The following is a 12,971-nucleotide window of genomic DNA, read 5'->3' as shown; positions in this document are numbered from 1 at the left end:
GGGTTCAGTCACTAATTCTGCAGACAGCAGTCCCCGTGCGCGCGTCCTCTTTGCCGCCCTCACACGTTCATCGTCTCATTCACGCTCCCACAGTCCAAACTCTCAGCAGCCGATCGTTCGAGGGTTTTTGAGCCAATCGCGAAACGGTTTGTCCGGGATCACTGGCAGCTTTTCAGCCGCTCCGCCAGCAGCCTTTTAACACCGAGGTGACATTTAAACAGCCACGTTAGACTCACTGACTCTGAACCTGAACCTGAACACAACAGAAAATACCCATTTATACAACCCCTGGCAATAATTATGGAATCACCGGCCTCGGAGGATATTCATTCAGTTGTTTAATTTTGTAGAAAAAAAGCAGATCACAGACATGACACAAAACTAAAGTCATTTCAAATGGCAACTTTCTGGCTTTAAGAAACACTATAAGAAATCAAGAAAAAAAGATTGTGGCAGTCAGTAACGGTTACTTTTTTAGACCAAGCAGAGGAAAAAAATATGGACTCACTTAATTCTGAGGAATAAATTATGGAATCACCCTGTAAATTTTCATCCGCAAAACTAACTTCATAGATAATTGGCAAAGCTTCTGGGGAAAACCTGGTCTTGTTAGGAGAGACGGCATCCATCCCACTTTGGATGGAGCAGCTCTCATTTCTAGAAATCTGGCCAATTTTCTTAAATCCTCCAAACCGTGACTATCCAGGGTTGGGACCAGGAAGCAGAGTTGTAGTCTTACACACCTCTCTGCAGCTTCTCTCCCCCTGCCATCCCCTCATTACCCCATCCCCGTAGAGACGGTGCCTGCTCCCAGACTACCAATAACCAGCAAAAATCTATTTAAGCATAAAAATTCAAAAAGAAAAAATAATATAGCACCTTCAACTGCACCACAGACTAAAACAGTTAAATGTGGTCTATTAAACATTAGGTCTCTCTCTTCTAAGTCCCTGTTAGTAAATGATATAATAATTGATCAACATATTGATTTATTCTGCCTTACAGAAACCTGGTTACAGCAGGATGAATATGTTAGTTTAAATGAGTCAACACCCCCGAGTCACACTAACTGTCAGAATGCTCGTAGCACGGGCCGAGGCGGAGGATTAGCAGCAATCTTCCATTCCAGCTTACTAATTAATCAAAAACCCAGACAGAGCTTTAATTCATTTGAAAGCTTGTCTCTTAGTCTTGTCCATCCAAATTGGAAGTCCCAAAAACCAGTTTTATTTGTTATTATCTATCGTCCACCTGGTCGTTACTGTGAGTTTCTCTGTGAATTTCAGACCTTTTGTCTGACTTAGTGCTTAGCTCAGATAAGATAATTATAGTGGGCGATTTTAACATCCACACAGATGCTGAGAATGACAGCCTCAACACTGCATTTAATCTATTATTAGACTCTATTGGCTTTGCTCAAAAAGTAAATGAGTCCACCCACCACTTTAATCATATCTTAGATCTTGTTCTGACTTATGGTATGGAAATAGAAGACTTAACAGTATTCCCTGAAAACTCCCTTCTGTCTGATCATTTCTTAATAACATTTACATTTACTCTGATGGACTACCCAGCAGTGGGGGAATAAGTTTCATTACACTAGAAGTCTTTCAGAAAGCGCTGTAACTAGTTTAAGGATATGATTCCTTCTTTATGTTCTCTAATGCCATATACCAACACAGTGCAGAGTAGCTACCTAAACTCTGTAAGTGAGATAGAGTATCTCGTCAATAGTTTTACATCCTCATTGAAGACAACTTTGGATGCTGTAGCTCCTCTGAAAAAGAGAGCTTTAAATCAGAAGTGCCTGACTCCGTGGTATAACTCACAAACTCGTAGCTTAAAGCAGATAACCCGTAAGTTGGAGAGGAAATGGCGTCTCACTAATTTAGAAGATCTTCACTTAGCCTGGAAAAGAGTCTGTTGCTCTATAAAAAAAAGCCCTCCGTAAAGCTAGGACATCTTTCTACTCATCACTAATTGAAGAAAATAAGAACAACCCCAGGTTTCTTTTCAGCACTGTAGCCAGGCTGACAAAGAGTCAGAGCTCTATTGAGCTGAGTATTCCATTAACTTTAACTAGTAATGACTTCATGACTTTCTTTGCTAACAAAATTTTAACTATTAGAGAAAAAATTACTCATAACCATCCCAAAGACGTATCGTTATCTTTGGCTGCTTTCAGTGATGCCGGTATTTGGTTAGACTCTTTCTCTCCGATTGTTCTGTCCGAGTTATTTTCATTAGTTACTTCATCCAAACCATCAACATGTTTATTAGACCCCATTCCTACCAGGCTGCTCAAGGAAGCCCTACCATTATTTAATGCTTCGATCTTAATCTATCTTTGTTAGTTGGCTATGTACCACAGGCTTTTAAGGTGGCAGTAATTAAACCATTACATAAAAAGCCATCACTTGACCCAGCTATCTTAGCTAATTATAGGCCAATCTCCAACCTTCCTTTTCTCTCAAAAATTCTTGAAAGGGTAGTTGTAAAACAGCTAACTGATCATCTGTAGAGGAATGGTCTATTTGAAGGCTTTCAGTCAGGTTTTAGAATTCATCATAGTACAGAAACAGCATTAGTGAAGGTTACAAATGATCTTCTTATGGCCTCGGACAGTGGACTCATCTCTGTGCTTGTTCTGTTAGACCTCAGTGCTGCTTTTGATACTGTTGACCATAAAATTTTATTACAGAGATTAGAGCATGCCATAGGTATTAAAGGCACTGCGCTGCGGTGGTTTGAATCATATTTGTCTAATAGATTACAATTTGTTCATGTAAATGGGGAATCTTCTTCCCAGACTAAAGTTAATTATGGAGTTCCACAAGGTTCTGTGCTAGGACCAATTTTATTCACTTTATACATGCTTCCCTTAGGCAGTATTATTAGACGGTATTGCTTAAATTTTCATTGTTACGCAGATGATACCCAGCTTTATCTATCCATGAAGCCAGAGGACACACACCAATTAGCTAAACTGCAGGATTGTCTTACAGACATAAAGACATGGATGACCTCTAATTTCCTGCTTTTAAACTCAGATAAAACTGAAGTTATTGTACTTGGCCCCACAAATCTTAGAAACATGGTGTCTAACCAGATCCTTACTCTGGATGGCATTACCCTGACCTCTAGTAATACTGTGAGAAATCTTGGAGTCATTTTTGATCAGGATATGTCATTCAAAGCGCATATTAAACAAATATGTAGGACTGCTTTTTTGCATTTACGCAATATCTCTAAAATCAGAAAGGTCTTGTCTCAGAGTGATGCTGAAAAACTAATTCATGCATTTATTTCCTCTAGGCTGGACTATTGTAATTCATTATTATCAGGTTGTCCTAAAAGTTCCCTAAAAAGCCTTCAGTTAATTCAAAATGCTGCAGCTAGAGTACTGACGGGGACTAGAAGGAGAGAGCATATCTCACCCATATTGGCCTCTCTTCATTGGCTTCCTGTTAATTCTAGAATAGAATTTAAAATTCTTCTTCTTACTTATAAGGTTTTGAATAATCAGGTCCCATCTTATCTTAGGGACCTCGTAGTACCATATCACCCCAATAGAGCGCTTCGCTCTCAGACTGCAGGCTTACTTGTAGTTCCTAGGGTTTGTAAGAGTAGAATGGGAGGCAGAGCCTTCAGCTTTCAGGCTCCTCTCCTGTAGAACCAGCTCCCAATTCAGATCAGGGAGACAGACACCCTCTCTACTTTTAAGATTAGGCTTAAAACTTTCCTTTTTGCTAAAGCTTATAGTTAGGGCTGGATCAGGTGACCCTGAACCATCCCTTAGTTATGCTGCTATAGACGTAGACTGCTGGGGGGTTCCCATGATGCACTGTTTCTTTCTCTTTTTGCTCTGTATGCACCACTCTGCATTTAATCATTAGTGATCGATCTCTGCTCCCCTCCACAGCATGTCTTTTTCCTGGTTCTCTCCCTCAGCCCCAACCAGTCCCAGCAGAAGACTGCCCCTCCCTGAGCCTGGTTCTGCTGGAGGTTTCTTCCTGTTAAAAGGGAGTTTTTCCTTCCCACTGTTGCCAAGTGCTTGCTCACAGGGGGTCGTTTTGACCATTGGGGTTTTTACGTAATTATTGTATGGTCTTGCCTTACAATATAAAGCGCCTTGTGGCAACTGTTTGTTGTGATTTGGCGCTATATAAAAAAATTGATTGATTGATTGATTGATATCACTATATCAGACACTCACACATTACATAGCTGGTTTTCTGGATTATAGTTTGTGCATCAGCATATATTTATTAATTTTAAAGAAATCTTTCTCATCATGTATTTTTTCATTATATTCTAAGTTGATTCACTCTTCCCTGTGAATTAGTGTTCAGGGCACGAATCAAAACTTTTAAAATCGATGTTAAACACCTGTAAATTACACTTGGGGAGACATAAATAACACAGCCTTATAAACAATAACTTGCTGTATTAAATCCACAATAGAATGATCTAAACCTATGCATAATGTGCTTATGCTGCCACAAAACAACATTTCTGATCCACTGTGCCCCGGTGTGTGTGTGTGTGTGTGTGTGTGTGTGTGTGTGTGTGTGTGTGTGTGTGTGTGTGTGTGTGTGTGTGTGTGTGTGTGTGTGTGTGTGTGTGTGTGTGTGTGTGTGTAGTTGTGTAGTTGACCTTAGCTCCTCTCAACTGCTTCACTACTGTAAAATATGTAGTAAACAGGAGCTTTTAACAGTGACCAGGGCGCACAAAGACACAAGTGCTGACAAAATTGTCTGGACTGGATACGTTTTCAGGACTGGTACTGGATGTTGGACTACATCCTGCCCAGATCCATTTGCTGTCTGGGCAAACAGAGAGAAAAGAAAAAAAAGCAGAATCAAGCATCAAAAAGACAAATACAGTGTAATTTGTCAGCATTAAAGCAACAAGAAAAAAACAGAAGAAATACTAAGGTGATAATCTAGTTTTATTAGTTGTTTTGTGTTCAAACTGAGTTCCAAAACAGTTTTTTTTTTACTTCAGCTGCAGGGTGACAATGTGCTTACATTTATATCAAAATGTTACATATACTCGTATTTAGATACCACAGATGCACTGGCCTTGTGTCAAAGGCTGTGAAACATTAAGATAAGATAAGATAAGGTAAGATAAGACTTTATTGATCTCACAGTGGAGAAATTCATGTTACGTCAGCTCTTAAGAAAAATACACAAGATGGGTGCGAGTAGAGGAAAATGTGCATCAAACAGCGTGTGCAAGGATAAGCAATAATAATAATACTTGTAACAATACAATAAAATAAGAAAATGAGGTAGAAATAGAATATGTATATGTATGTATATGAATATGTATATGGATATATATATATATAAGTATAGTACATATAAGTACATAGGCATATATAAACATGATTGGAACTGAAAAAAATAGGAGCATCTTATTGCAGCCAGTCTCCATTGAGGGGGTCGATGTGGAGATGGTCCGGTCTTACAAATATCTGGGGACACTTATGGACGATAGATTGGACTGGTCAGCCAATACTGACACCCTCTACAGGAAGGGACAGAGCAGACTGTACTTCCTGAGGAGGTTAGGGTCCTTCAGGATCTGCCATAGACTCCTGTGAATGTTCTACCAGTCTGTGGTAGCCAGTGTCCTCTTTTCCGTGGTGGTCTGCTGGGGGAGCAGCATGAAGAGGAGGGACGCCGGGCGACTAGACAGGCTGGTGAGGAAAGCTGGTTTAGTGCTGGGAACAGAGCTGGAGACACTAACATCAGTGGCAGAGAGAAGGACCCTCAGTAAACTGCTGGCCATCATGGACAATGTTGAGCACCCTCTGCACAGCGCCATCATCAGGCAGAGGAGCTCATTCAGTGGCAGACTGCTGTCCCAGTCCTGCCACACGGACAGATTTAGGAAGTCTTTTGTCCCACAGGCCATCACACTGTTTAACTCTTCCCAACACAGCAAAAAATAATCCTGTGATATATCTGAATTTACCTTTTCTTGCTTTTTTTTTTGCACTACCAATAATGTTTACACTGTTTACTTCTTTGCATAATCTACACTGTTTATATTGTGTACTGTTTACATCTGCACTACCTCCTTATTACTGCAGTATTACACTATATTTACTCCTCCATTATATTCTGTGAGACTGGATGCTGACAAAATTTTATTTTTAGTTTAGTTAGCGGTTTTTATTGAGTGGTCTATTTTCTTTTATTTATTTAATCTTATTTCTGTGTCTGGTGTAATGTGTGTCTTGTAGCTGCTGGATGCCTTGAATTTCCCTCTGGGATCAATAAAGTATCTATCTATCTATCTATCTATCTATCTATCTATCTATCTATCTATCTATCTATCTATCTATCTATCTATCTATCTATCTATCTATCTATCTATCTATCTATCTATCTATCTATCTATCTATCTATCTATCTATCTATCTATCTATCTCTCTGTCTCTCTGTCTGTCTATCTATCTATCTATCTATCTATCTATCTATCTATCTATCTATCTATCTATCTATCTATCTATCTATCTATCTATCTATCTATCTATCTATCTATCTATCTATCTATCTATCTATCTATCTATCTATCTATCTATCTATCTATCTATCTATCTATCTATCTATCTATCTATCTATCTATCTATCATTGTACACATATACTATCTACAATATTTAAAAAAATGTTCACCTGCAATGGCACAATAGGTCACAAAAGTCTTACAGATGCAGGAAACTATTGTTTAAAATTAAACATTGTTTTTTCTTTCCATAAATTAAAATAAGAATCATGTTTAGCATGCATTGGCAGCAAGTTTAATGAACTTTTCAGTTTGTTTTGTTGCAATATCCTGATCAACCAACAGATGGTGGAAATGCAGCTCTTTTGTCTACACTAAGGCTGCTCAGACCAGTTAGTTGCACTTGTATGTTACGTTTGCTATCACCCACTACAAAATGAGTAAATATAATAAATTACAATATCATCCACTTTTGATGTTAAATTATGAATAATCTGTGTATAATTAAGGTTTTTTTTTAGATTAGTTTGTTTTTTTCTCCATAACGTTCCAGCTTTTAATGTATCAATATTAAAAAAATCTGTTACGTTAATTTGATGTCAGTAAATTTGCATTAAAAAAAGAATAGTTTCACACCACCCACTTTGAATTTTTACTAAGTTGAGGTCTCTGAGTAACTACTTTGTAGTGGGATTGTTGCTTTAAATGTCAAAGAGCTGCTGCTGGCCCTGCACTTCTACAACCCCTGGCAATAATTATGGAATCACCGGCCTCAGAGGATGTTCATTCAGTTGTTTAATTTTGTAGAAAAAAGCAGATCACAGACATGACACAAAACTAAAGTCATTTCAAATGGCAACTTTCTGGCTTTAAGAAACACTATAAGAAATCAGGAAAAAAAATTGTGGCAGTCAGTAACGGTTACTTTTTTAGACCAAGCAGAGGGAAAAAAAAATATGGAATCACTTAATTCTGAGGAAAAAATTATAGAATCACCCTGTAAATTTTCATCCCCAAAACTAACACCTGCATCAAATCAGATCTGCTCGTTAGTCTGCATCTAAAAAGGAGTGATCACACCTTGGAGAGCTGTTGCACCAAGTGACTGACATGAATCATGGCTCCAACACGAGAGATGTCAATTGAAACAAAGGAGAGGATTATCATACACTTAAAAGAGGGTAAATCATCACGCAATGTTGCAAAAGATGTTGGTTGTTCACAGTCAGCTGTGTCTAAACTCTGGACCAAATACAAACAACATGGGAAGTTTGTTAAAGGCAAACATACTGGTAGACCAAGGAAGACATCAAAGCATCAAGACAGAAAACTTAAAGCAATATGTCTCAAAAATCAAAAATGCACAACAAAACAAATGAGGAACGAATGGGAGGAAACTGTAGTCAACGTCTGTGAACGAATTGTAAGAAACCGCCTAAAGGAAATGGAATTTACATACAGGAAAGCTAAATGAAAGCCATCATTAACACCTAAACAGAAAAAAACAAGGTTACAGTGGGCTAAGGAAAAGCAATCGTGGACTGTGGATGACTGGATGAAAGTCATATTCAGTGATGAATCTCGAATCTGCATTGGGCAAGGTGATGATGCTGGAACTCTTGTTTGGTGCCGTTCCAATGAGATTTATAAAGATGACTGCCTGAAGAGAACATGTAAATTTCCACCGTCATTGATGATATGGGGCTGCATGTCAGGTAAAGGCACTGGGGAGATGGCTGTCATTACGTCATCAATAAATGCACAAGTTTACGTTGATATTTTGGACACTTTTCTTATCCCATTAATTGAAAGGATGTTTGGGGATGTTGAAATCATTTTTCAAGATGATAATGCATCTTGCCATAGAGCAAAAACTGTGAAAACATTCCTTGCAAAAAGACACATAGGGTCAATGTCATGGCCTGCAAATAGTCCGGATCTTAATCCAACTGAAAATCTTTGGTGGAAGTTGAAGAAAATGGTCCATGACAAGGCTCCAACCTGCAAAGCTGATCTGGCAACAGCAATCAGAGAAAGTTGGAGCCAGATTGATGAAAAGTACTGTTTGTCACTCATTAAGTCCATGCCTCAGAGACTGCAAGCTGTTATAAAAGCCAGAGGTGGTGCAACAAAATACTAGTGATGTGTTGGAGTGTTCTTTTGTTTTCATGATTCCATAATTTTTTCCTCAGAATTGAGTGAGTCCATATTTTTTCCCTCTGCTTGGTCTAAAAAAGTAACCGTTACTGACTGCCACAATTTTTTTTCTTGATTTCTTATAGTGTTTCTTAAGCCAGAAAGTTGCCATTTGAAATGACTTTAGTTTTGTGTCATGTCTGTGATCTGCTTTTTTTCTACAAAATTAAACAACTGAATGAACATCCTCCGAGGCCGGTGATTCCATAATTATTGCCAGGGGTTGTATCTTTGTCAGTGACATCACATGTGCATGTCACACAGCATATTGGATCATTAAGAGTGTCACACAATACTTCTGGTACACATGTCACAGAAGTCCAAAACAAGTCCAGAGGTCCAAAACAAGCTATACATGTTGATACCACATATATAATATCCACAGGATGTATGGGAGTTTGGGGTTTTTAATAAGAAGGTCCAGTGATATATGTGGTCAGGTCCATAAGTATTTAGACAGTGACTGTTTTTACAATTATGCCTCTGTACACCGCACAATGCAGCAGCCAATATAATCTGTATATGACTGACCCTTTCAGATCTCTGAAGCTAAGCAGAGTAGGTGCTGAATAGTAGACCAGGGACCGTGTGTGTGCGTGTGTGTGTGTGTGTGTTCCTCCAGGTGAAACTGGAGTTGTGTCAGGAAGGGCATCTGGTGTAAAACTTGAGCCAAATGTCTGTGGTGACCCTGCACAAACAACACCACCACAATGTGGTTAAACTGAAACAATCAATATGTGCTTGTTGAGACCATACACACGGTCGCAGGGGTGTCGAAAAGGGGAGAAAAAGGAGAAGGCTTCTAGGGGCCCATGATTGACAGGGGCCCAGAGAGGCCAATCACAATACTGACAAAGTTGGGGTGGCCCAGTAAGATTTCTTTTGATAGGGCCCAAAATCCTTGGTGGCAGTGGCACCCCTGTACGGTCGAGATGAGGCTATGCAAACAGAGAGACTAGTGAGGGAAGCCACCAAGACAACCATATAACTGGCCATTTCGCCATCCATTCTGGTGATCATGTTCATGACAGCTGGAGAAATTGTGTACAATGCAAGTTTTGTATTTTGTATCACACGGTTTCATGATGAAGTGGCATAGAGGAAGATTTTTAAAAAGAAAACTTGAAAGTTCAGCGACAGTTTGCCAGAAGGCACATCGGAGATGGAAGTCTACATTTGATCTGTTTTGCTGAATGAAAATTATTCTCTGCTTCACTCCACTATGAAGCTATGAGTGGTGATACAAAACGCAAAACTTGCACAATTTCACCAATCACAGCCACAGAAGCCGATAAGTCCTTCAGAGTTTTTCATGGGTCTTAGTGGCTTCCCTCATGATCTTAAACTCCTTGCACAGTCACTCAGGTTTTGTGAAATGCAGACTCTAGACTGATTTACCATACAGCACAATACTGTTTGTGTTTCTTATGATTGATGTAAAAGAAAACTAAGATATATTTAGTCTTATTTAGTGACTTGAAAATATTAATTTATCCATCGCCTGGCTTGTCCAAAGAAAACTGGCAGTCAAAGGATGATTTGCATTAACAATAATCCTTATATTTACTTTGCCTAATTATTTATAGGCTCTGAAAATGGAGGGAGTCCTGAATGTATGGAATTCCGAAATGGTGAAAAAAAAAAAAATAAAAAAAAATAAAATATATATATATATATATATATATATAATGTATAAAATTGAACATTTAATTTAATCTCCACTGTGATGGTGTCTCGAGAGGCAAAATGTGTCACTGTCCAAATACTTATGGGCCGGACTGTAAACTTACTGGATAACAGCAGATTGTGCAAAAAAAAAAAAAAAAAAAATCCCCTTAACTCTAAAAGTTGAGTAAAAACACAATATGCGCAAATTGTGCTTTCACCCATTTTCTAAAAATAATAATAACAATAATAAAAAATCTCAGCGTTAAAGAAGCGGGAGGTGTGAAAAAATGTTTTTCTTTACGACTTCAGTCAAAGAGAAGCGGCGCGCGACCACGTGACGTGTGAAGCGTGCGCTGTCGGTGTGGCACGGACGAGCACGGAGACGGTGTTCAATGGAAACCTGCACCACACGAGGAGCGCGCACACGTGCTCAGGTCTGTGCACGTTTACGCAGCGTGCAGTTAGTTGATCGAGTGGTGTTTGCGGGAGAACTGAACCCTGATGTGGACTAGTTTCATCACCGAACCGAGTCCGTGGAATGAAAGCAACGCTTTTGTTCTTCTTTTTTCCTACGAGGACTTGTTAGACTTATTTTCCAGCGTGCAGGAGGACGAACAGTCAAACGGTCATAACTGCTCCTTGTCCCTCTCATTAAATCCCTTTTTCTTTTGTGAAGGAGGAGAAAGGGTAAGAACTGCAAAAATTCAGTTCCAACTGCACTTTGTAGAGTTTGACTTTGATTACCAGAACTTCTACTAGTACTGGCATTACTATTTTCCACGTTTTGCTAGATGTTTTCTGATCAACTATGAAGGGACAAAGCGACACCTGACAGCGGCCAAAACTGAGAATCAGGCGGCCGCACCATGACGCTGTGTGCAGCTGAAGGTCCTCCGAGGGGGTTCGACCACAAAACCACAGTTCCCACGCTGAGGGTCCGTACTCCATCACTTCAAATGACTCTGTCCTGATTGATGTAAGAGTCAGAGGTGGCAGGCCACGGCATGGGCAACTCCGCCAGGAAGGGAGGGGGAGAAGAGGAGGAGGAGAAGGATGGAGAGGAGGCAGAAATTACAGATGTGAAGAAGAAAGTAGAGGACGAAGAGGTTGAGGAAGAGTTGCCCCTGGGTGTACTGGAGTTGTTGGAGAGTGGAGATCCAGTGTTGGATTTGAGTTACCGTAAGTTTCATCAGTTACCCTCAAGGGTCTGCGAACTTGTGCATTTGGAGAAGCTGTATTTTTGTGGCAACCGTCTTCGCACGATACCTGATAGCATCTCCCAGCTGCAAGGTCTGCGGACCCTCGCCCTCGACTTCAACAAAATGGAAGACCTTTCTGTGGCCATCTGCCAGCTCAGCAGCCTCACTCATCTCTATCTGGGCAGCAACCGCCTGATGAGTCTCCCGCCTGAATTTCGGGACCTTCAAAGTCTGCGTTGCCTGTGGGTGGAGAGCAACTATTTCCAGCGATTTCCGCGAGAGCTGTACAACCTACCCCATCTGCGGTCCCTTCAGATTGGGGACAATCACTTGAAGACGCTCCCTGCTGACCTGTGGCGAATGGAGTCTCTGAAGGGGCTATGGCTATACGGCAACCGCTTTGACACCTTCCCAAAAGTTCTTTTGCGCATGAAGCACCTGGAGATATTAGACCTGGACCGCAATAAGATATCAGAGTTCCCCAGCCTGAAACGTCTTCGTGCTCTGCAACTCTTCTCCTACGACCACAATCCGGTTAAGGCGCCTCCTAAGGTGGGAGAGGAGGTGCTTGTGGTCGGGGAAGGAGCTGAAGAGTTCCTCCAGGAACGTGAGGCGAGACAAGAGAGACGGAGAAAGGCTGCAGAGAAGGAGGCAGAGGAGCTCGCTCTGGCAGGGGAGGAACCGGTCATCCATGGCATTCTGAAGAACAGCAGCTCCATCCCACACCAAGCAGGAAACGAAACCGCCGTGACTGTAGAAGACACAGACATCGGAGAGGAAGACCTCCAGTCAAAGGATGAGGAGGGTGATGTGGAGGGGCTGGTAATGGAGTTTGATGGTGCTGAGCTGGAATATGATGAGGAGGGAGTTGAATATGAGTGGGAGGAGATGGTATGTGAAGGAGAGGGGTTGGAGTTTGAAGGAGAGGAGCTGGTGTATGAGAGGGCACAGATGGACTATGAATACGAGGACGGGGAGCAACTGGAAGACATGGAGGGTCAGGATGAAGAGGCATGAAGACACTCCAGACCCAAAAGATGATGTGCACGTGGGCAGACAGTGGTGACATTTGATTGAAGCTGACAGGCTGGATGTGGAAATGGCTGATTCCCCTCTAAGGGGGCTGTGCTGCTAATTTATAATGTGTTGTTCACTGCAAACGAACGAGCCGGGCATTATGAAATTATGAACTGACAGTACCTGTGACATCTCAGTCAGCTGAAAAAAAAAAAGCAAATCGGAGCAGCGTTCAGTTAGCGTGTGTGTGAAACATGAGTGTGCAGTGCGCATGGGTGTATTACATTAAGGTTGTGTTAATTTGTTTTAACTGTGATACAATTTATTTTCAACTCAATACAGTCTTCCATTATTAAACATTAACTTGATGA

At 40.6% G+C, this 12,971-nt stretch overlaps 1 protein-coding gene across 1 annotated transcript; it reads left to right on the top strand.

The window, feature by feature from the left end:
- Positions 1-11,043: 11,043 nt before the first annotated feature.
- On the top strand, positions 11,044-12,971 carry LOC117515687 (leucine-rich repeat-containing protein 10B). Its single transcript, XM_034176364.1, has 3 exons — positions 11,044-11,071; positions 11,176-12,664; positions 12,702-12,971. Exon 2 carries the CDS (start codon positions 11,389-11,391, stop codon positions 12,598-12,600), a length of 1,212 nt encoding a protein of 403 aa, XP_034032255.1. The 5' UTR covers positions 11,044-11,071; positions 11,176-11,388; the 3' UTR covers positions 12,601-12,664; positions 12,702-12,971.

The sequence above is a fragment of the Thalassophryne amazonica genome, chromosome 8 (genome assembly GCF_902500255.1).
Source record: "Thalassophryne amazonica chromosome 8, fThaAma1.1, whole genome shotgun sequence".
NCBI lineage: Eukaryota > Metazoa > Chordata > Actinopteri > Batrachoidiformes > Batrachoididae > Thalassophryne > Thalassophryne amazonica.
The sequence above is the reverse complement of the archived record's forward strand: the minus strand, read 5'-3'. Positions and strand labels throughout refer to the sequence as shown.